The 25131-nt window shown below is 35.7% G+C and overlaps 2 protein-coding genes and 1 long non-coding RNA gene across 3 annotated transcripts in view; 1 reads left to right on the top strand and 2 right to left on the bottom strand.

Moving 5' to 3' along the window:
- Positions 1-731, top strand: LOC111697854 (uncharacterized). Its single transcript, XR_002764393.1, has 3 exons — positions 1-18; positions 401-436; positions 599-731. It is a non-coding gene; the product is annotated as an uncharacterized LOC111697854 (long non-coding RNA).
- Positions 732-16412: 15681 nt separating this feature from the next.
- Positions 16413-17087, bottom strand: LOC111697837 (uncharacterized). The gene has a single exon (XM_023467966.1). The coding sequence runs from the start codon at positions 17085-17087 to the stop codon at positions 16413-16415; it is 675 nt and encodes a 224-aa protein (XP_023323734.1).
- A 5473-nt stretch (positions 17088-22560) lies between these two features.
- LOC111697841 (hypoxia up-regulated protein 1) overlaps positions 22561-25131 on the bottom strand; it is a 15189-nt gene continuing 12618 nt past the window's right edge. The window contains exons 18-20 of the mRNA XM_023467969.1: positions 24821-24910; positions 24143-24347; positions 22561-23226 (exon numbers count right to left, since the gene is read on the bottom strand). Coding sequence (XP_023323737.1) covers positions 23012-23226; positions 24143-24347; positions 24821-24910 — 510 coding nt within the window. The 3' untranslated portion in view covers positions 22561-23011. The remainder of the gene's footprint in view (positions 23227-24142; positions 24348-24820; positions 24911-25131) is intronic.

Below are 25131 nucleotides of genomic sequence, written 5' to 3'. Positions count from 1 at the left end.
GTGGAAGATACTCCTGAGGTGGGAGATACTCATGAGGTGGGAGATACTCCTGAGGTTGAAGATACTCCTGAGGTGAAAGATACTCCAGAGGCTAAAAATACTGCTCAGGTTGAAGATACTCCTTTGATGCAGGTATACAATTTTGAAGGGTAAATAATCAAATTTCATATTAAACTCTTATATCTTGAATATGGTGTTCAATTGGACATTTAATAATTTCGCATAGAACAAAAGAAGTTTATAGAAACATGGAATTCTGAATTTAATGAGACACTCTTTTAAAGTTGTCATTAAAGTTTCATCCCCATTGCTCTTTATCATAGTATTTATCCTTTTCTTGATGAATCAAATTACTCCCAAAATCTGAACTATGAACTATGAACTATGAACTACTCCTGAGGTGGAAGATACTCCTGAGGTGGAAGATGCTCCTGAGGTGGAAGATATTCCTGAGGTGGAAGATGATCCTGAGGTGGAAGATATTCCTGAGGTGAAATATACTCCTGAGGTGGAAGATATTCCTGAGGTGGAAGATATTCCTGAGGTGGAAGATACTCCTGAGGTCAAAGAAACTCCTGAGGTGGAAATTACTCCTGAGGTGGAAGATGCTCCTGAGGTGGAAGATGCTCCTGAGGTGGAAGATGCTCCTGAAGTGGAAGATACTCCTGAGGTGGAAGATACTCCTGAGGTGGAAGATACTCCCGAGGTCAAAAAAACTCCTGAGGTGGAAGATACTCCTGAGGTGGAAGATGCTCCTGAGGTGGAAGATACTCCTGAGGTCAAAGATACTCCTGAGGTGGGAGATACTCCTCACTGTCTCACCAACGCTCACTCATACTAGTATGAAGGGAGAGAGAAGGGGGAGATTGGTATAAGTTTGAGGGAGATGACAGGGACGCGGAGGACCTACAGAGGGGCTTATTATTAACTGAAGATCGTCTTTTAATGTGAAAATAATCCTAATAAATGTTTTAATAGGGAATAAGTCTTTAAATATCGTCTTTGCATCTAGCATGTAGAATACAGTCACAGAGTACAGAACACAGATACAAAATACGGAATATTCTGTATTGTGCATTCTGTATTCTGGATTCTGTATTGTGCATTCAGTATTGTGCATTCTGAATTCTGCATTCTGTATTATGCGTTCTGTAATCTGTATTCTGCCTTCTGTATTGTGCATTCTGTATTCTTCATTCTGTATTATAACATCTGTATTCTTAATTCGGTATTCTTAGTTCTTTATTTTGAGTTCTGTATTCTTTATTCTTTATTATGTATTCTGCATTCTGTATTCTGTCTTCTGCATTCAGAATTATTACTTCTATGTTACTTATCCCATATTTTGAATTCTCTATTTTGAGTTCTGTATTCTGTATTTTGTATTATATATTCTGTATTCTGCTTTCTGTGTTCTGCATTCTGTATTTTGCATTTTATATTGTGCATTCTTATTCTGTATTCTGTATTCTGCAATCTGAATTCTACATTCTGTATTATGCATTCTGTAATCTGTATTCTGCCTTCTGTATTGTGCATTATGTTTTCTGCATTCTGTATTCTAACTTCTGTATTCCTTATCCTGTATTCTGAATTCTACATTATGTATTATGCATTTTGTAATCTGTATCCTGCATTCTGTGTTCTGCATTTTGAATTCTGCATTCTGTATTAGGCATTCTGTAATCTGTATTCTGCCTTCTGTATTGTGCATTCTGTGTTCTGCATTCTGTATTCTAACTTCTGTATTCCTTATCCCGTATTCTGAATTCTACATTCTGTATTATGCATTCTGTAATCTGTCTTCTGCATTCAGAATTATAACTTCTATGTTCCTTATCCTGTATCTTGAATTCTTTATTTTGAGTTCTGTATTTTGTATTATGCATTCTGTATTCTGCATTCTATATTCTGCATTCTGTATTCTGCATTCTGTATTGTGCATTTTATATTGTGCATTTTGTATTGTGCATTTTGTATTGTGCATTCTTATTCTGTATTCTGTAATCTGTATCCTGCAATCTGTAATCTGTATCCTGCATTCTGTAATCTGTATCCTGCATTCTGTAATCCGTATCCTGCAATCTGTATCTTGCTTTCTGTGTTCTGCATTCTGAACTCTAACTTCTGTGTTCCTTATCCCGTATTCTTTATGTATTTTGTCATCTGTATTCGTATTCTTTATTTTGTATTTTGCATTCTGTATTCTGAACTCCATTACTCTTAATTATATATCCGCTTTTCTGTATTCTGATTGTTAGGTAAAAGACAAAGGCAAATTGAATTGCGACATTTCAAAGTCGACCCAATTAAACGCAACTTTCATAACATTCCAGATCAGTGAATAACAAATGCAGGAAATGGAACTCGTAAAACGGGATCTAGGTTAAGAGACTACAGAACGTCAAAGATAAAATGTTTACAGAATACCAAAAATTCCATAACAAAATGCAGAATCTAGATAAACTAACATAGACACAATACAGACTTCAAATACCAAGAGACATAAGAAAAAACGTTTTAAAAAATACAAGTGTAAAATCCAAATAATTTTAAGATTTCAAAATGTGAGCCTTTAAAGTTTGAAACTTATGCAAGATTTTCAGAATTTAAATTTGAAACACTTCGAAAAAAGTAATTTACATGAACTTTATTTTAAAAGGAAATTGTCCAATTTAGATTAAACATTAATATTAACATAGTGAAATGAAACCTTATTCAGTTTAGAAACTATAACGTCAAACTAAAGTAAAATGCGAATAACATTAAATTTGTTTATACTTTTTTTCATACCTTTTTTATTGAAGAGATATTGAAAAGAACAAACACGTTTTGAATTTTTGAGATGTAACTGAATAAATGTTGCTTTTATTACACATGTGCGAAAAATCAGACATAGACGAGCTACAAAGTTGTAACAGTAATGTAACTTGAATTTGACCTTCTCCTCCTGGTTTACAGTGCTATGTAGACAATAGAGATTACAAATTCTTTTCCAAATTATTCTGATCTAACAAATAAATTTGAAGACACTTTTAAAAATTTATTTATAAATAAGTAATATCAAATCAAATCAAATAGATATTAAAATAATTCTACAGGGGTATACAGGGGCGGATACAGGGGGGGGCGGGGGGACATTCTCCCCCCCCTTGAATTTGGAATTTTTTGTTCCTATTTTCAGAACATCTTCTCTAGCATGCTTTAGGGAAAGAAACCCTAGTGCAAAACAGGAAAAATATCTTTCTTTATAAACTATAATGTGTGAAAAGTTAAAAGTCTAGTTTTTAGTCTAGACATTAATTTTGACTCTTTTTGAGTATTTTAAGTCAAAATAAATTTTCGCCTGCGTCGCGATTTTTTGTTCCTTATTATGAATTTTTTTGTTCCTAAAAAATCTTGCCCCCCCCCCCCACTTAAATCCTGTATCCGCCCCTGGGGGTATATTCAGAGATACAGAAAACATAGAACTAGGATATTTTTAAAATTTTTGTCAAAATCAATTAAAAATTTGTAAATCGAAAAAAGCATGTTTACAATAAGAACTTAATAAAAGTCGTCTGCATTGTTATAAAAAAAAATGCTTGTCACAGTAAATGATATTTTTTAAATTTTTGTCAAAATCAATTAAAAATTTGTAAATCGAAAAAAGCATTTTTACAATAAAAACTTAAATTTAAAAGTCGTCTGCATTGTAATAAAAAAATGCTTGTCACAATAAATAATATTTTTTAAATTTTTGTCAAAATCAATTAAAAATTTGTAAATCGAAAAAAGCATTTTTACAATAAAAACTTAAATTAAAAAGTCGTCTGCATTGTTATAAAAAATGCTTGTCACAGTAAATAATAATATTCAGGGATTCATGGGTATATCATTCAAGGGATACGGCGGAACTTTTAAATTTAAGTTATCAAAGTTGAAACGGATTCGGTCTTTGATAAGATTGTAGTTAGTTATTCCAATTTCAGACTTCTCCAGAAAGTCGAGAATTTCCTCCTTGGTGGTTTTATGGTCTCTTTCCGGATGTTTTTGGAAAAACTTCGTCAAGAATATTAAAACAAACATAAGTAAAATTATTTTATTTTTAATTTAAAAATGCCAACCCATTAAACTTAAAATGAATAGGTAGACAAAAGTACGATTTTCAAGCAAAATAGGTTAATTGTTTTGCAAAAATTTTGCATTTTGTGCATTTCGTTTGCTCGAAAACAAACTAATTTTTTTTTGTTTTTTTTTCGCAAAATTTTGCTTTAATCTGTTAAGATTATTTTTTTCGCAAAAGTTTTTGTTTCCTGGAAACCCTAGGAAAAAGGGACTAGGCATTATAATTTTTGTCACTATCACCTTGACGTTTTTTTACTTTTAATAAATAGTAACAAAAGTTTTTTTGGTATTTAAAACAAAACAAAAAGTAAATTAATAGTTTCAATAACCTTTTTCATTTTTCACGATCACTCCCATTAAAATCAGCAAAACTACAATTAAAATCTGTACTGTATATAAAATTGCCCCTTCATTAAAAGAAAATAAATATTAATTTTCAAATGAAACTTTTTAGCACATTTATTCTGAATTATAGTGGTAGACGATTATATCAAAAAATGAAGGTGAATTTTGATTTCAATTTTTTCATGGATACATAAAATATAGATGTCAAGAGAAGATGTAAGTTAAAAAAGATCTCTTTGGTTACTTCTAAACTTGTAATTTGAAAAAAGCATGTTAACAATCAAAACTAAAATAAAAAATTTGTCTTCTTTGAATTGATATAATCGCTTTCCACTGTATATGTATAACAATCATCCTAAGTCAAACAAAGGTTTTACGGGTAAAGTATGGATCAGTAACATTTTGTATAGAACATTTTCGTATAGTAACATTTGGTCTAGGTAACATTTCGTATAGGTTACATTTTGTCAAGATAACATTTGGTATAGATAACATTTCGTATAGGTAACACTAAGGGTAATTTTTCGTATAAATGTAAAAATAAAGATGAAAAATGAAACACCAAATATCAGCTTTTTTTGTAAATATATTTAATGTACATGTTCATTTTTTGGCAGTTTAATTCATTTTCCGATTTTTGAAGTTCATGAGTCACCTGCTGCAGATATTCCTTGTCAGGCAGAATGTCAAATTCTTTAGCAGGTAACTTAAGACATTGATGATTGGCCATAGTTCTCTCCTTCCTTTCTGTATTTTGATGCAGATCCTGTCCAATTGCATTCGACAACAGGATTCTTCTAGACTTGGACTCTGTCTTGATAAAGGCATCTATTACTCCAGTACTATTAATGGTATATTTATGATAGTTATCAATTATTGCATCCTTTCCACAAGTAGAGACATGGTTGAGGTTTTTGTTATTTTGCGGATTTCTTTAAATGGTTCGCAGTTTTCATAGTGAAATATTCATGGTTTCTTACAAAAATATCTCGATGTTCTTTAATTTTTACGTTTATACAAAAAATTACTATGGATGTTACCTATACAAAGTTACCTATACCAAATGTTATCTATACGAAATGTTACCTATACGAAATGTTACCTATACAAAATGTTACCTATACCAAATGTTAACTAGACAAAGTGTACTATACAAAATGTTACTAAACGAAAATGTACTATACGAAACGTTACTAATCCTAAAGTAGTCTTCAGTCTGTCTTTAGTCTGTCTTCAGTTCCTCAATATAAGCTTACCATCAATGACTGCCTTGTTGGCTTCAGTGAGTTTTCTTCTTCTTCTACCTAGAAAGATAATATAATTAATGTCAGATTAAAAATGATTTTTGCATATAAATAACGCAGTATAAAATATCTGATGTTAAGACTACTTGATCTAACAGCATTTTAATACTAAATAGCTTACCTACTACTAGTCTAGGAGTAATAGGAGGATCGTTAGGACCAGCTGCTGCTATTCCAGACTCATTAGCAGAGTTCTCATTCTCAGTATCCTCATCATACACTTCATCTAAATCCGGAAATATTTCATATTTTGAGAAAATCGTAAATTGATCAAAAATTCACATCAGAACTTTTAAAGAATTTGTTAACAGATTTCTTCAAATTTTTTAAATGTCGTCTTTGCATTAAAATTTCCTGAAAATCTACAGAAATTTTTTGTGAAGAATGCGATATTACAGAAACCAATAACTGAATAAGATTACTTATTTCAACCTCTGCTGACATCTCTAAATGTTTGCATACATAAGTTTTAATTTCAAAACTTTTAACGAAGTATAAAATATCAGTCCCGATAACAAATGAAATGTACTGATCTAACTAAATCATTGCAACCTGATATGACTACTTGATCTATAACAGCATTTTAATACTAAATAGCCTACCTACTACTAGTCTTGGTGGAGAAAGAAGATAACTGGGACCCACTGCTGTATCTTTACCTCTGCTGACATCTCTAAATATTTGCGAACATAATTTTTAATTTCATCATGAACTATAACAGCATTTTAATACTAAATCGCCTACCTTCTACTAGTCTTGGAGGAGGAGGATCACTAGGTTTTACGGGTAAATTAGGACCCGCTGCTGCATCTTCATTTTCTAAATGTTTGCATACACAATTTTTAACTGGTAAAGAATTTATAACTCTTTTATCAGTGAAAGTCAGAATGCAATCAGTGATGTTTTAGCATTTTACTAAATTTTGATAATTTATTAAAAATTTTGCAAATGTTTTTGCATGTTTGAAATAACAAGGTCAAGGGCTTTTTAAGAATATAAAATTTATCATTTTTTAGTGTGCCTGAGGACTCAGGCAGTCAGTATAAAAGCCCAGATTTTAGGCCTAAAGAGAGGGATTTGGGTATGTAGGAAAAGTCGCAAATTTCAACAGCCTCAGACCAATCCTTTGAGTTATGTAAAAAAAAATATTACAGGGGGGGGTCAATTTGACCCCCCCCCCCCCCAGCAGGAATAGGGTTAATAACAAGAAGAGAACAAGCATTATTTAATCTGGAGATTAAGAAAAAATGTAGATTAAGCATTAATCCCAATATCTACCATTTAAAAGTTCCCGGTTCTATTTTCACTATTAAAGTCTAGATAGTAGTCGGCATTTACCTCAGTAAATTGAAGACAATTTTACCGCAAATTACAAGTTACTGATGTGAATTGTTGAGCAATTCACGACTGTCAATTGTTAACTGAATAATTGAGAAGAATGCTTACCAATCAATTTGGAATCATGTTTGATATAGATATGAAGCTGATTTTAAGAATTCAAATTTATTAAAGTGTTAGTTAGAAAAGTAAAAGAATTTGAACAGCCTCAGACAAATACTTTGAGTTATGCTAAACCCCCCCCCCATCATAGCTGGAATAAGAGTTATAAGTAATCTGATTAAAATACTAGGTTAATCGACTTACCATTAATTTGTTTTATTAACCAGGCCTTGGAACTCTTCAGATTATGAACTTGAGTATCACTAAATAACCAATAAAAATAACCAGTTTGCATATTTTGAGATTTTGAAAATTTCACCAGCAAATTTCATGCACTTCACAAATCATGATTTCATACCAATTACGCATAAAAAGTGGGAGGAACTATGATTATGAAAAATAAGATAAACCCGGGCACTCCATCTGACATTTATAAGAAACAGTTTATATACAAGGAGACAAAAACTGTGGAATAGGAAGACGACTTTAAGACTAGATATGAAATAGTCCAATTAACAGGAGGCAGGTCAAGCTACTAACCAACTACACTTTACCTTTTGTGTGTTAAAGCATGTTTCCAGTATGTCCTAGCCAGGAAAAATCTTTTGCATGTAGGAAAGCAGGTGTAGCCCTTAAAATTAAAGCATTTAAATCATGCACGTTACCCAGCAAATCGAACTGGGATGCAATACTAGTTCAGAAGAAGTCTACTTAAAAACTGTTGTTTACTAGTTTAAAACTAGGATTATTCTAAGTTTTTGTCTAGTCAAAAACTTGGACTAACAAGTCGTAAAAAAGTCAACTTTTTCATCCCAGTTTTGAACTAGTAAACAAAATTATAACAAAAAGTGAAAAATGACTTTTTAATTCCACTTTTGAGCTAGTCAATAACTGTGGGAACAAATGTGTTCACACTTACTTCAAACTTCGTAGAGGTGTTTCTTGCTACAATTAGTTCTCCTCTTTCATCTCCTTGGGTCTGAATATTATTGAGGTAATTTCCCTCATTTCTTAACATCATCTTCAGCTTGGTCTTAACAAAAGAAGTAAAATATAGTGGTCTCACAATTTGGCAATAGTTGAAAATCTTCCAATTTGTAAATTAGATGAGTTATAACACAAAATTTGAGCCTAATTGGTTAAGCTGTTCAGTAAGAATAAAATTAATTTAAATTGGCTTTTAGTATTCAAGTGTTAACTAACCTGGTCTTGAGGTTCAGCCGATATATTAAATTTCACTAGCTTTTCTTTCTTGTGTTGTTTTACAAGGTGTCAACAAAGGTATTTGTAATTTACTCCACAATATAAACAATGGGCCACCTTGGACCCATTGGTTTCTTTAACAACCTACAGGAAAAAGTTTCCTTATTTCAATGTTTAAATTGAAAAAATAATTTACTTTAGATTTCCCCATTATTAGAAAAAACATAATTACCTCAATTGAGGTTTCAGCTTCCACGTCCAACTTTGTATATCTCTAAAAAATATTGATATTTTTAGAAAGGGTCTAATGATATCAAATTGTGGTTTAACCCTATTCAGGCTGATGTCAGATCTGGTTAACCCAAATTTTCTGGGAAGGGGAAGTCCCAGGGACCCCCACCTTTATTTCCTTATTGTGATACAAGTCTATAACATTTGATACATTTTTAGAAAGCCCTTTGGCTCCACTTTAATAATCTGCAAACAAATTTGCAAAAGTTAAAATAAGGCATTCAGGCAGTATTGTTGACTCAGGCATTAAGAATAACTATTTATTCTATTTTTTAAGTTAGTTAAATCTATACCTGGATAACTTCAAGCAAAAGTTTGGAAACATCACCAGACCTAAACAGAAACGGAATTCATTCAATAATGTCAATATTATTTTTCTATATATTTTATTGTGTTTGGTATAGTAAAATAATAATCAAATAAAAATTTGTATATCCAAAAAAGCATGTTTACAATAAAAACTTAAATTAAATTTTTAGTTTGAATTTTTAAATAATAAACACAAAACAAGGATATTTTTAAAATTAAATACTAGTTACTGAACATATAAAACATAAAATTTAAATAATACTACTCCGGCCTCTAATTCCTCTTCCTCTTCCCCTGTCTCTCCTCTGTCCTCTGTCCTGTCTCAAATAGTTTTAATGAAGATTTCTCCTTCAACAACAAATTATTTAAGGTGTTATTCAATTTCATAAAACATGAAGCAATCATCTTTCAGATAAAAATGAAGAACCTGAATTGAGTTTCTTGAGTTACTCGTTCTTCAACTTTGACTCGTCTTTCTTCAACCTGCAAACAAAAAATTAATGTGACCTGAGCTGAAAACTTTAGAATGTGATATCCTTAAGCAGAAGCTTCAATGTAAGTATATAAGTGCGAATATATTTGTTTTAAAGAATATTTTGTGCTTTATCTACGTGTTGCACAGTTAGAGAAGTTTCTAGTTTCCTCTGCTCTACACAGAGATGACAGTAGCTGTGAACACTGTGGACAGGTGCAGTACTGTAACTGCACTGCAGTAGACAGCTGGAGAACTGTGTACAGTACCTTCACTGTGGACATCTGAGTCCGTGTACCGTACCTACACTGTAGACAGGTGGAGTACGGAATACCGTACCTGCACTGTGGACAGGTGGACCACTGTATACCGTACCAGCACTGTGAACAGGTGGAGTACCGTGTACCGTACCTGCACTGTGGACAGCTGGAGTACCGTGTACCGTATTTGCACTGTTGACAGGTGAAGTCCTGTGTACTGTTTCAGGTACCTGTACTACGGACAGCTGGAGAACTGTTGACAGGTTGAGAACTGTGTACTGTGTACAGCTACAGTACTGTATACTAGAGTGTCCAATTTTGCACCCTAAAACCTAAAAGTTGTACCACAGAAACCAATGCAATTAATTGTTCCTTTTGGTGCCAGTTTTCAGAAGGAAACAAATGTTCATTTCTTCACAAATTCATATTGCACGAGTTGGGACTAAAATCTGAAATTGCACGAGGCTTGCACGGGCACCTCCCATCAACCAAGCTAAAAAAAAAGTTCCTCTGAAAACTGAAACTAACAGAAACAATATTAGCTGCATTGGTTTCTGCAGTACAACTTTCAGGTTTCAGGGTGTATACTGTACCTGTACTTTTGAGAGCTAAAGTGAACCTGTACCTGCACAGTGGACAGATGGAGGGCTGATTAGCCTCTTTCCATTGAAAAAGGCATAGCCAGCAGTTATGATGCCCACAGTTTAGGAAGATTGGATGAATAGGTAGGGCTATACAAATTGAGCAATTAAATTGCTGCTCAAGGGTATTCTCAACTCTATCCAAAACTTCACAGGCTCCTGAACAAAAGATATATATTAGACTAGGTTTTGAGGGCGCTTTGAACTCAATGCCCATCTTCTATTTCAACTTTTAATTGTTGCTTTCTGTGAGCGGCTTTAACCTTGACCATCTTCTCTTTGTACAGTAAAAAATATGTTTTTACAAAAATAAAAAAACTTTTAAATACAAATTTTATAAATTTTGATCATTCATAAATAATCTTTCCTAGAGTCACGTGATGTCCCTCACAAAATTTGGTCCAGATCGGTTAAACTGTTTTAACGTTTATTGGATACAAACAAACAGACACCCAAACACCCACCCAGACAAGCCAAATTTATATATATAGAAAACTGTGTATGTCAACGCTCAACAGTGAAAACTACAGAAGTATAATTAGACGAATTCAGATGTTTGGACTGATTAGAAATTTTGACTATTTAAAAATAGCCCACCGACTTTGATTAACTCTACATTAAAAATAATAATTCAAATCTTACCCAGCTCTTTTGAATATCTTTCAGAGTTGTAAACTTCTCCTTTAAAATATTCAACTTTATCTTCCTGCCGCGCATTCTGCAATGCAATTTAAGTTGAAAAGCTGGAAATTAATCATATACTGAGGAAATTAACCGACTTGAAAAATCATTTTANCCAACATAATCCCTAAAAACAAACATTTTACCTTCTCCTCTAGGGAGTTTACTTTGTACTCCAATTCTTCAATTCTCACCTCCTTCCTCCAAATCAACCGTTCCAACCTAAAATAAAAACTTTAAATTTTCTCTTTCAACAGTTTTGAGTCCACATCATCCATCACTATCTTCATCCTGCCCTGCAACATCGCAATAGAATCTGCCAGATTTTCCTCTTTTAGTGCTGTAATATTTAAAGTATAGGTGACTCATGCTAAAACCCTTCCCCACCCTCACACCTTTATCTCTTTGTTTCTTTTAATGAATGTGGAGTAGTTAACCTCAACTGATTCATTAAGATTCACCCTAGACCTGTGAACCGAACAGACGTATGAGCCCAAGCTCTGTTTGTTCAACCAAAGGCTAGGGGACAGGCACTTCATGGACAGATCTCAGAAGGTGTACAGCATGTGGACTTATATGATTGTATCTACACGATCATATCTTTAGGAATACAGAATACAGAAGAATACATCAATAAACCATTAATGAGTGTGATACTCAGGTTTATGACAGATCAGATGGATATAATGGAAGAGACAGATGACAAGATGAGAGGTTTGGGTAAATTATGAATTGGTACTGGGAATGAAAGTGAAGTCTTGTATTAATCCTCAAAGATGAGGAGCAAGGATTGATCTTGATTTCCCTAGGATTTATGTCTGGGATTGTAATGATATCAAAGGATTAAATGTTACAGTGCCACGGGGTTTTACCTTAATTTTTCACTCTCTATCTTCTCAAGGAGCCCCCGGTGACAGAGTTTGTTGCTCTTCTCAATTTTAGAAAGTAGCTCCAGACTATGGAGTTGATTCACTTCTACGGATCTGTAAAAATTGTTCAGATGTGCACTTTTTCTTTTGAATAGATATATATGAAACTAAGAAAAATCCAAAATGTTATTTATTTTTGACCATTTTTTCCGGTGCCGCCGGAAAAAACGTGATTTTTTGGCCATTTTTGAACTTTATTGTTTTTTTTTTTCTAAAACTTTTATAAAATCCAAAGTTTTTGAATAAGAAAAATGTTTTATATCATTTTGGAAATCCCAGATAATGGTCTAAAAGATAAAACCAACTAATACTGAATTCATATCAAATCAAATCAAATCAAATAGATATTGAAATAATTATAAAGGGGTATACAGGGGCGGATACAGGGGGAGGCGGGGGGACATTCTCCCCCCACCTGAATTTGGAATTTTTTGTTCCTATTTTCAGAATAGCTTCTCTAGCATGCTTTAGGGAAAGAAACCCTAGTGCAAAACAGGAAAAATATCAGTCTTTATAAACTGTAATGTATGAAAAGTTAAAAGTCTAGTTTTTTAGTCTTTAGCCATTAATCTTGACTCTTGTAGACTCTTTTAAGTCAAAATAAATTTTCGCCTGCGTCGCGATTTTTTGTTCCTAATTATGAATTTTTTTGTTTCTAAAAAATCTTGCCCCCCCCCCCCTCACTTAAATCCTGTATCTGCCCCTGGGGGGTATATTCAGAGAAACAGAAAACATAGAAATAGGATATTTATTAAATTTTTGTCAAAATCAATTAAAAATTTGTAAATCGATAAAAGCATGTTTACAATAAAAACTTAAATTATAAAGTCATCTGCATTGTTATAAAAAAAAGCTTGTCACAGTAAATAATAAAATTCAGGGATTCATGGGTATATCATTCAAGGGATAAGGCGGAACTTTTATATTTATCAAAGTTGAACCGGATTCGGTCTTTGATAAGTTTGTAGTTAGTTATTCCAATTTTAGACTTCTCCAGAAAGTCGAGAATTTCCTCCTTGGTGGTTTTATGGTCTCTTTCCGGATGTTTTTGGAAAAACTTTGTCCAGAATACTAAAACAAATTTAAGTAAAAATATTTCATTTTTAATTTAAAAATGCCAACCCATTACACTTAAAATGAATAGGTAGGCAAAAGTACGATTTTCAAGCAAAAAAGGTAAATTGTTTTGCAAAAATTTTTTGCATTTTGTTTGCTCGAGAACAATGTAAATTTTTTAGTTTTTTTTTTCGCAAAATTTTGCTTTAATCTGTTAAGATTAATTTTTTGCAAAGGTTTTTGTTTCCTGGAAACCCTAGGAAAAAGGGACACGGCATTATAATTTTTGTCACTATCACCTTGATATTTTTTACTTTTAAGAAATAGTCACAAAAGTTTTTTTGCTATTTAAAACAAAAAAAAGTAAATTAATAGCTATCAATAACTTTTTTTATTTTTCACGAACACTCCCATTAAAATCAGCAAAACTACAATTAAAGTGACTGTACTGTAGATAAAATTGCCCCTTCATTAAAAGAAAATAAATATTAATTTTCATATGAAACTTTTTAGCACATTTATTCTGAATTATAGTGGTAGACGATAGTATCAAAAAATGAAGATGAATTTTGATTTCAATTTTTTCATGGATACATAAAAATATAGAAGTCAAGAGAAGATATAAGTTAAAAAAGATCCCTTTGATTACTTCTAAACTTGTAATTTGAAAAAAGCGTGTAAACAATCAAAACTAAAATAAAAAATTTGTCTTCTTTGTATTGATATAATCACTTACCACTGTATATGTCTAACAATCATCCTAAATCAAACAAAGGTTTTACGGGTAAATTAGTCTTCAGTCTGTCTTTAGTCTGTCTTCAGTTCCTTAATATAAGCTTACCATCAATGACAGCCTTGTTGGCTTCAGTGAGTTTTCTTGCACCTAGAAAGATAATTCAATTAATGTCAGATTATTTTTAATTTCAGAACTTTTATGTATTTGTTCGCAAAGCTCTCTTTCTTAACTAACAAAGTATAAAATATCTGATCCAATATCAAATGAAATGAACTTAATATCAGGTTGCAATGATTTAGTTGATTAAGAATAATTGATCTAACAGCATTTTAATTATAAATAGCTTACCTTCTACTAGTCTTGGAGGAAGAGGAGGATCGTTAGGACCAGCTGCTGCTATTTCGGTCTCATTAGCAGAGTAATAATGAGACTCATTAGCAGAGTTCTCATTCTCACCTTTACATTATTTACATTTTAACTTTTTAGCACATTTATTCTGAATTATAAAGGTAGACGATAATATCAAAAAATGAAGATGAATTTTGATTTCAATTTTTTCATGGATACATAAAAATATAGATGTCAAGAGAAGATGTAAGTTAAAAAAGATCCCTTTGATTACTTCTAAACTTGTAATTTGAAAAAAGCGTGTTAACAATCAAAACTAAAATAAAAAATGTGTCTTCTTTGTATTGATATAATTACTTACCACTGTATATGTATAACAATCATCCTAAATCAAACAAAGGTTTTACGGGTAAATTAGTCTTCAGTCTGTCTTTAGTCTGTCTTCAGTTCCTTAATGCTTACCATCAACGACAGCCTTGTTGGCTTCAGTGAGTTTTCTTCTTCTTCTACCTAGAAAGATAATATAATTAATGTCAGATTAAAAATGATTTTTGCATATATATAACGTAGTATAAAATATCAGATCTGATATCAAATGAAATGAACTGAACCAAATCAAATCATTTCAACCTGATATTAAGACTACTTGATCTATCAACATTTTAATACTAAATAGCTTACCTTCTACTAGTCTTGGGGGAGAAGGAAGATTGCTAGGACCCGCTTCTGAATCTTCATCCTCTGTTGACATCTGTAAATGTTTGCATACATAATTTTTAATTTCAGAACTTTGATGAATTTATTCGCAGATTTCTTTAAATTTTTAAATGTCGTCTTTGCAATAAATTTCCTGGAAATCTACAGAAAATTTTCATGAAACATCTATGACTTTATATATAACGAAGTATCTTTTTAATACTAAATAGCTTACCTACTACTAGTCTTAGAGGAGGAGGAGGATTGCTAGGGCCTGCTGCTGCATCTTCATCCTCTGCCGACGAATCTCTAAATTTTTGCATACATAATGTCTAACTTGTGAACTGACAGGTACTCCTGGTAAAGAATTGATAACTCTTTACCATGATAACTGTCAGTTCGCAAGTTAGATATTATGCCTGTTAACATTTTACTAAATTTTAATAATTATCATGAATTTAAATCTTGTCAAAGTTATTTAAAATGTTCAAATTTACCTTTCTGGATTTCCAGTATCAGTCTCACAAGCAGAGTTCTCGTTCTCAGCATCCTCATCATACTCTTCATCTAAATCAGGAAATATTTCATATTTTGAGACATAGTTGTTGCTGACATTCAGAATCGTAAATTGTTCATAAATCACATCAGAATTTTAACTCAACTAAAACAGCTTTAGGTTAGGCATGCTTTTATCTAACAATAAGTATGGCATAGTATTTGTGTTTCATTTTCAATATTCTAGATAAACATCCCGGAAATCAATAACCAACAAGTTAATTTACCATGCATAGTGTAGTTCTCATTGAGGATGAAGACAACGTCCTCAGGGATGGGGGCATCCATGTTTCCCCCACCTCTTGCCACCATCTCCAGGGCCGAGGACACAATGCCTTGTTCCTGACTGAGCTTAAAATTTTCTGAAAATATGATACGGTTCAGAATTGAGACAATTCTTAAGAAATTAACATTATAGTTTTAGAATATTGAAATCAAAATTGTGAAAATGTCATGTTAGTAAAGAGTCCACAGTTTAGAATTTAAATGAAATTTATTTTTTCAAAACCGCCCTTACAATACTAGTCGGATGATTAAAACCTGAAGCTCAAAATTCATAAAAATATTGATAAGTTTAAAAGATTTTTTTCTGTTACTTTTTGAAACTTTTTAATCTCCAGTAAATTAAACATTTTTGTAATACATAAAGTTTATCCTTACTCATGCATGACCATCGAGTGGCCAAGATGATGAGCGATCATCTTTGTTGCAGTCCGGAATTCTGGCAAACTGCCCAGCATAGACGCAAAGTATCTCCGTAGCAGCCTTATTAATAAGAATATTTTTAATGTTTGGCTCAATTTAACAAACAGTTTCTAGTTTATTTTACGCGAAATATTTTTTCCAAGAACAACTTTTATCTTTAACCATTGTAATTTAGCTACGCTCAGGATGAAAACGCCTGGTTTAAATAATTACTTTATTACTGGTATTTAAACTTAGTTTATCAAAAATGTAAATCATATATATAAGGTGGGTGACGTGGCCGGAACTTGTGATCATCTTGCCACAGTACTCCCCCCAAGAAGGCAAGGCGGAGTCACGGCGGAGCAAGGGCTTCTTTCCTGACTTGTCTGTGAGGGTTCCTTCTTGGAATGATTACAGGTTGGGCTAGGAACACAACAGACTTCTTCTCGGAGGCAGATGGTTTCGCGGCGGATGATTGAACAGGAGGATCCTTTGATTGACGAAGAGGAGGACGTCCTTGAGTTGGAGGGGCTGCAGGGATCACCGGAGAATCTGAGAATACTGGCTTGAGACGGTCCACAGAAACTGAATCTACCTTGGCACCAATCTGGAGGCGGAAGAACTTACTCCGCCGTTCTACAACCAGGTAAGGACCACGATATAGAGGGCTGAGTGAAGGTTTGCTTGCATCTTCTCTAACGAACACAAACTTGGCGGTTCTGAGAGTTGCCGGAACCTCAGCTGGATACGAATGTTGCACATGGTGAGGCGAAGGAACTGAGAAACCAGTGATGACTCTCTCCATTTTGCTGAGGAATTGAGAACTTGGCAATTCAGGAGCATCTAAAAATTCTCCAGGGATTGTCAGAGGAGAACCATATACTGCTTCTGAGACGGAGAACCCGGTGTCTTCTTTGGGAACTGAACGAAGACCCAAGAGAACCAGAGGTAAATGAGAAACCCAGTCGGAGTCTGAAGATCTGGCTCGGAGAGATGATTTGAGAGATCTGTGGAACCGTTCAATCATTCCGTTTGACTGTGGATGGAAGCTTGTTGTCTGAGAAGGAGAAATACCCAGGGATCAGCAGACTCCAGACAGACGGAAGATGTGAACTGAGCACCTCTGTCGGAAGTTAACGTTGAAGGAACTCCAAATCTAGAAACCCAGGTTGAGATGAACGCTCTCACGCAGGACTCAGTAGAGATTGAGGATAAAGGCACCGCCTCAGGCCAACGAGTGGTTTGGTCAATCATTGTTAGAAGATATGAATAACCTTGACTAGAGGGTAGAGGTCCAACAATATCAATGTGAACATGAGAAAAACGTCTGGAAGGAACTGGGATAGCTTACTCCGTTGGCACTGGAGGCAAGCTCTGGCCCATGCTCCGACATCTCGAGATAATCCAGGCCAAACGAACCGTGCAGAAATTAATCTCCGAGACCCTCTGACACCAGGATGAGACACATTGTGCAGAGCTAGGAAGAGAGGTTTACGGAGAACTTCTGGAACTAGAGGTCTGAGGGAGCCTGTGGAATCATCACAAATTAAATCTCCGGAATCCAGAGTCACTTTCACTATAGAGAGCGAGGGTAACCTCTTCATAACTTGAATCGAAGGGCAGGTTTCCTGGAGTAACAGTATTTGAGAAAAATCGAAACCTGGAATTAAAAATTCTGGAGAGTTTGATTGATTGATAGGAGTTGGAGAGTTTGATTGATTGATAGGAGTTGAATGATTGATGGAAATTGAAGATGGTGGAGAATCTGACACCGCCGACACCGCCGACACCGCCGACACCGCCGACACCGGACCTCGGGCAGGAGGATTTGGAGCACGGAATGGAGATGATTTGGATGTTTGGAGCAAATGTGGATCTCGGAAAGGAGGATCTGGAGCATGACGTGGAGGTTGGAGCAGGCGTGGAGGAGTTGGAGATGGAGAACCAGGTGGTACAACTGGAGAGGGATCATCAGGAGGAGAAAGGCTGGGGCGAGAGAGGGCATCAGCTACAACATTCTCCAGGCCTGGCAGATGCACAATGGAACTCGTGAACTCCGCAATATAAGACAGGTGCCTCTGTTGACGAGCAGACCAGGGCGGAGAACTCCTGAACAAAGCTGAGGTTAGAGGTTTGTGATCAGTGAATAACAAAAATTCTCTACCTTCTAGCATGAAACGGAAGTGCCTGATGGACAGATAAGCAGCTAGGAGTTCTCTGTCAAAAGCGGAGTACTTCTTCTCAGTCTCCGAAAGTTTCCTTGAGAAAAAGGACAACGAAACCCAGGCATCGTCAATCCTCTGCTGCAACACGGCCCCCACATGAGAGTCAGAAGCGTCAACTGCTAGGGAAATCGGAGCTGATGGTCTAGGATGAGAGAGCTCTGGAACCTTGATAAGGAGATCCTTGGCATGACGGAAGGCAGCATCGAGGATAGGAGTCCAGGTGAGAGATTTGCCAGAACCTTTCAGAGCATCTGTAAGTGGGGCAAGAACTCTGGCCGCCCCCCGGAGAAATTTCCTGTAAAAGTTCACCATCCCCAGGAACCTCTGTAGAGCAGGTTTGTCAGCAGGAACAGGAAAATCTGAGATCGCTGCAGTATGCTTGACCAGGGGAGAACATCCATGAGCAGAAAGTTTATGACCCAGGAACTCTAACTCAGGCACGGCGAATTCACACTTGGGCAAACCAATCGTTAAACCATGCTGACGACAGAGGAGGAGAACCTGACGAAGATGATCTACGTGCTCTTCTAAACTGCTGCTAAAAACCAGGATATCGTCGATGTAGGTGAAGCAATAAGGAAGGTCTCCAAGGATAGAGTCCATCATCCTCTGGAAGGTGTTCCCCGCGTTCCTGAGGCCAAAAGGAAGACGCAGAAACTCGAACATCCCAAATGGAGTGATGATCGCTGTCTTACAGATATCTTCTTCAGCCATAGGAACCTGGTAATACCCCTTCTGAAGATCCAACTTAGAAAAGATGGTTGAACCTGTGACTCTAGAGGTGAAATCAGCAATATTAGGTAAAGGGTACCGATCAGGAACTGTAACCGTGTTCAGTCGTCTGTAATCACCACAAGGGCGCCAGCCTCCGTCCTTCTTTCTGACCATATGGAGAGGCGAAGACCAAGGAGAATTAGAGCGACGAACGATCCCAGCTTTCTCCATGGCAGAGAACTCTCGTTTGGCGGACGCCAACTTCTCCAGGTCCAGACGCCGAGCCTTCACGAATACTGGAGGTCCAGGTTGCGTGAGTAGATGGTGGGTAACTCCGTGACGAGGTTTAGAGGCCGTGAAACCATCGGACGAGACCACATCTGGAAACTCTGCGAGGAGGTCGGTGATACACTGAGGAGTGGCGAGAAGGTTGGCTGTGAGTGGGGCAGGCTTGGAATCTGGAGAGGTTGGCAAGACGATGGACGGAGAAGTCGGAGAATCGGCACTGAAAACCCTCTGGTTGGATACATCGAGCAGGAGGTTGTAGTGTTTCAGAAAATCTGCACCCAGGATTGGAATGGCTACAGGAGCTAGTTGAAAAGGCCACTCGAACCTGTGACTCCCGAAACGTAGAGGAATGACCCGAGAACCGGAACATGATAGAGAGGAACCATCCGCAGTTAACAGTCTCAATCCTGAATCTCCTCCTGAGGATCCTGGATCAGGAAAAACTGATACAGAGGCGCCAGAATCGATGAGGAATCTCCTTGAGCTCAGAGAATCCTGCAGATAGATAAGAGGAGACGAGGTAGAAGGCCCGGCAGGAAGGGTACGAACATCCTCCTGCCGGTAAACTAGTTTCCCGACCAGGAACATGGAGCTCTACATTTCTTAGCCTTAGTTCCCCAGGTACGATGATAGTAACACAGAGACGGAGACGATGATCTGTTATCCCGGTTGCCTGAGTGAGGAGTTGCTGAACGACGTGGGCGGTTTGTAGGTGAGGATCTCACGGCGTTGACAACATCCTCCGGGGTGCTGGAAACCATGTAGACAGTTGAGGAGGAAACTCTGCTCTGATAAATCTCGTCTGCTTTCAAGGCTAAGGCTATAGGATCGGAAAAATCGTCCCTCAGCAGGTGAGCTCAGACGTCGGCGGGCAACCTCTTCAGAAAAGCTCCATGGAGAAAAAAACAGGGCTTGTGACCAAGAGGAAGCAGGGCGAGCATATTCGACATAAGTTTTGAAGGTTTCATGTCGCCAGAGAGAGGTAGGTTAGAGATTGCTTCATACCTTTGATAGTCGTCGAGAGCAAACAATCTCAATAAACGGTTCTTCAAGGCTTCATAGGGGTCTGAAGATGGAGGATTCTTGATGAGATCCAAAACTTGATTAGCCGTCTCCTGGTTGAACGATGATACACAGTAATAGAACTTGGTGGAACTGGCGGTTACTCCCTTGAGGGCGAACTGAGCCTCCACCTGCACGAACCAGGCCTCCGCAGAATCTGGCCAAAAGGCTGGAACTTTCACCGATACAGAGTTGAATAAATCCAGCGAGCTGGGTTCAGCTAGAGCTTGGACGTTATCACTGTCCTTAGGCATTTCAATTCACTTGATGAGCGTGTAGCTATAAAAAAGTCTATAATGGCATGGAAAAAACAGTCTATTTGCCTATAGTTTCGAACTAGGGGTCACCAATTTAGCTACGCTCAGTTTGACAAACGCCTGGTTTAAATAACTACTTTATTACTAAATTTTTAAAAACTTAAATTTATCAAAACGTAAATAATATATAGATAGGTGACGTCGCCGGAAGCTGCTCATCTTGCCGCGTCTTGATACTCGGTTCAAAACTCCTCAAAAGCCTCGTCTTCCGCCACTACGCCGCCACAGAGCTGCCAAAAATTCCAGAAGAAATACTGAGTAAAGGCATTGCTCGAAGTGTCTTCATTTTTAACAAAAATTTAGTTAAATTCTGTTTTATCCAAATTATAAGCATCCTAACCAACTTATATGAAAAATTGTTTTATTCCTGCACATTGTAACTTTTTAAAAATCCTTTTATTTTATGTGAGTCTGTTAGTTGAGACTAATCAATTAAGGTTTATTAGAAAAAATTTACCTCTGTCAAAAGCAAGTCTTTTTAAACTAAAAAGATAATTAAGTTTTCTTTTTTTCTATAAATGTTATCTTTAGTTGGAATTTATTGAGGAAACCCAAGGGGTAACAATCAGACTAGAACTTATTGAGGAAACCAAAGGGGCAACAATCAGGCTGGAGTTTATTGAGGAAACCCAAGGGGCAAAAATTAGGCTGGAATTTATTGAGGAGACCCAAGGGGCAACAATCAGGCTGGAATTTATTGAGGAAACCCGAGGGGTAACAATTAGGCTGGAATGTATTGAGGAAACCCCAGGGGTAACAATTAGGCTGGAATGTATTGAGGAAACCCAAGGGGTAACAATTGGGCTGGAATGTATTGCGGAACCCCAAGGGGCAACAATTAGGCTGGAATGTACTGCGGAAACCCAAGGGTTAACAATTAGGCTGGAATTTATTGCGGAAACCCAAGGGGTAACAATTAGGCTGGAATTTATTGCGAAAACCCAAGGGGTAAAAATTAGGCTGGAATTAATTGCGGAACCCCAAGGGTTAACAATTAGGCTGGAATTTATTGCGGAAACCCATGGGGTAACAATCAGGCTGGAATTTATTGAGGAAACCTAAGGGGTAACAATCAGGCTAGAATTTTATTAAGGAAACCCAAGGGGCAACAATCAGGCTGGAATTTATTGAGGAAACCCAAGGGGTAACAATTAGGCTGGAATTTATTGCGGAAACCCAAGGGGCAACAATCAGGCTGGAATTTATTGAGGAAACCCAAGGGGTAACAATTAGGCTGGAATTCTTTGAGGAATCCCAAGGGGTAACAATCAGGCTGGAATTTATTGAGGAAACCCAAAGGCAATCAATCAACATTTGGGATTGATAAGATGGACCCCTGCAGTTTATATACGTGTTGTTAGACAGTCATATTCTTTTATCATTTCTCACAACACAAATTACGCAGATTTGGGAAAATACTAATTGACAAAAGCCTAGACCAATTATCTCCAAATATTTTCTTCACATCCCTACACCCCAGAGCTAAATCTATAAATTTAAAAAGCTTACATTGTAAAGAAGATGTTGTATTACTAGGCGTCTTCTCATCTTCTATTTCACCGTATTTCTAACACCATTTTCTCTTTCATAAAACAAAAAAATCTAAAATTTCGTAGATTTTTAACATTTACAAAAATCAAATTTTCATGGTAACCCGTACAATAATCCTTCAATGCGATAAAAAAAAAACCTATCCTGGGGTCAGGTAAGTTCCCACACAAATTTAAGCCCGATCGGTTACTAACGAACAGAAACGCAAAGTAGATATAAAATCTTATTAAATACAATTAAATGGCATTGGTTCAGAGACACTGGGATTCAACTATAAATCTTTTCTTTGTAGGCTCTGACTGAACAAAACACAAATTTCACACACAAAAATCTCGAAATAAAATAAGTTTGTTGGGATATTTATTATTAATTTCTAATAAGGACTGGGAAGGATTTAGGTGAACATTTATTTCATTGTGCTTATTCAACATTATTTACTAATAACACAGTTTCACAAGAAATAGGACGAGAAAAAGACAATTCTTTAAAATTTAAATGAATGCAAACATTAAAAAGTTGAAATAAAGAAAAGGGTTGGAATTGAGATCCATGTTTACTGCCAACTGAGCAGAGCGAATATTCTGTAAAATAAATTGTTCAGTGTTTTGAAATTAAAATTATAAAATTAATGTACTGCTTGATGCATACACCGCTGAGTCCGGAATTGACTTCAGTTTCAATGCAAAGATTTTATTGATTTTTGGTTTCGTGGATTTTCACGGGTTTCTGATCGCGGATTTTCGGAAGGAGGAGGTTTTCTTAAACCCTGAATTTATTAACTAGTTATTAGTATATCACAGCTCTGTGTGTTGATCCGCAGATCCTTCACTTGGTTCAGAATCCTCAGGATCCTTCTTCGCGGACTCTGAAGGATCCTCGGAAGACTCTGTAGGATCAGTTTGGTCTGTATCCTCAGCGGATTTTGTATCACTTTTAGTAGAAAAATCCTCCTTGGTTTCAGCCGTGGATTCTGGGTTCTCAACAGATGGATTTTCTCCTGATCCTTCTCCTAAACATAGAAAACCTTGATTAAACTTTTCATTATTCGTAAAATACAATTTTTTAAAAACGTTAAAAAAACCGCTTTTAAAAACATACATAATAATATGTGATTGGGAAAAGTTTTTAAACTTTCAAGTGGCAAGATGAGAAGGTTGAAAAAAAATGTCGTTCTGTGGTGTTCATCCTGAAGGATTAAATGGTCTTGAACCCAGACTAAAATTGAGGAATCTAGCACTTATCTATCGATCTAAAAGTTGCCACAGTGGATATTGAGATCAAGTTCTATTTCACAAAAAAAACGTATTGAACTCGGTGAGTAAAAAGGTAACATTGAAAAATGCTTAAAATTAAAAATGTTATACAATCCAAGCTAAAATTCGATTACCTTCTTATCTAGGTATCATCTGATAAACTCAAAAAGAATGTGAATAAATGTGACGATAAGAAGGGTTTCTTTTAGCGAGGGCTCAGGGGGTGGATTGAAGGGTGGGGGCGGGGGACGAAGGTTTTCTGGTTGTAGATCCTGATTCCTTCCCCTCCTCTCTATATACCACACTAGGTCCGGGACTAGTTCAACTAGGACCTCTACACCAGGAAACCATTACAGAAGGAGGGAGAGGAGAGGGGGGGGGGGATATTGTTGTAAAATCAAAATCCCTCATCCTCAATAAAATTATTTACGACTTGAATATTTAAGTATGTGAATTTTAGGGGATAATTGGAAATTCTTGGTGAAAGTATCAAAATGGTGGAACAACTTGCCAGCTAATGTTAAATTTTTCAATTCCCTCCAAAATCATAATTCCTGTTCTGAGGAATTATTGAAAATATATATTCCAGGGGGTGCTTAAGAAAAAGAAAAGAAAGTGTGAAAGAAAAAATGTGCAAATGTTTGATTAATAAAAATGATTTCCATCCAATACCTGCAGGTTCATCAACACTCTCCGCCTCCTCCTCCTCTGCAGCTTCCTCTTCCGCCGTCTCCCCTGAACCTTCCTCCGCCTTCTTTTTCTTCTTCGCCTTCTTTGCCTCATCTGCCGCTGCTTTCTTCTCCTCCGCTTCCTTTAACCGCCTCGCCCTTTCCTTCTCCGCCTTTACCATCTTAGCTTTGGAAACCAAGAACTTTATCTAAAGAGAAAAAAAACTGCTGAGGAATCAGAAGAAAAATTGGTCCAAAATATAATGTATTTATATTTAATGCCGATATTAGTGTAAATAGAAAAATTTGAAACATGAACATTTAATTTCAAGTAATTCAAAATAATAATTGAACCCCTGGTATGTAGCAAAAAGCGTGTAAACATGATATTCTGTAAACTTGCATCAAGTTGTACGTCATAAATGATTTAATGTTTGAAACTTAGATATAATGAGATTATTCATTAAAACTGCGTTTCAATCGAATACTAAACATAATTAGCCCAAATCATGCGACATACTTAAATTACACTATAAAATATGGGCAGAGATAGATTAACTGCGCTTTTTCTCATTAATCCTTAAAAAAAAGATAAACTAAATATAGCAAAGTATTTCCCATCATATACAGTAAATATACAGTATACAGAAAATAAAGTAAATAAAAGTGAATAAAAATTCACCTCGCTGTCAAGGTCCTGAGTTTTCTGATAAATCAAGCTGACCGTCAAGATTGGCATTTCATTCAAGGGCTGGCCAGACTGCTCAGCTACCTACACCAGACAATAATCAATCAATCAATAACTACAAAATCTTACATCAGAGTAATAGGCTCACGATAAACCAATTATTTGCGCGTTTATCAATAAACAGAACAAATAACCAATTAGCAGGAACCTAATTATTGAATTACATGTAAAATAAGTAAGTCCCCTATCTTTGAATCTGAGAAAAACAAGTAAAACTCATTTTGTACAATTAAATGGCATTGGTT

This window comes from Eurytemora carolleeae, unplaced genomic scaffold (assembly GCF_000591075.1).
Source record: "Eurytemora carolleeae unplaced genomic scaffold, Eaff_2.0 scaffold145, whole genome shotgun sequence".
In the NCBI taxonomy this organism is placed as follows: domain Eukaryota; kingdom Metazoa; phylum Arthropoda; class Copepoda; order Calanoida; family Temoridae; genus Eurytemora; species Eurytemora carolleeae.
Note: the sequence above shows the minus strand (reverse complement) of the source record. Positions and strands in the feature narration are given on the sequence as shown.

Coding starts and splice junctions, on each gene's coding strand:
- LOC111697837 (XM_023467966.1), bottom strand. CDS start 17,087: ATGATTGAACGGTTCCACAGATCTCTCAAATCATCTCTCCGAGCCAGA.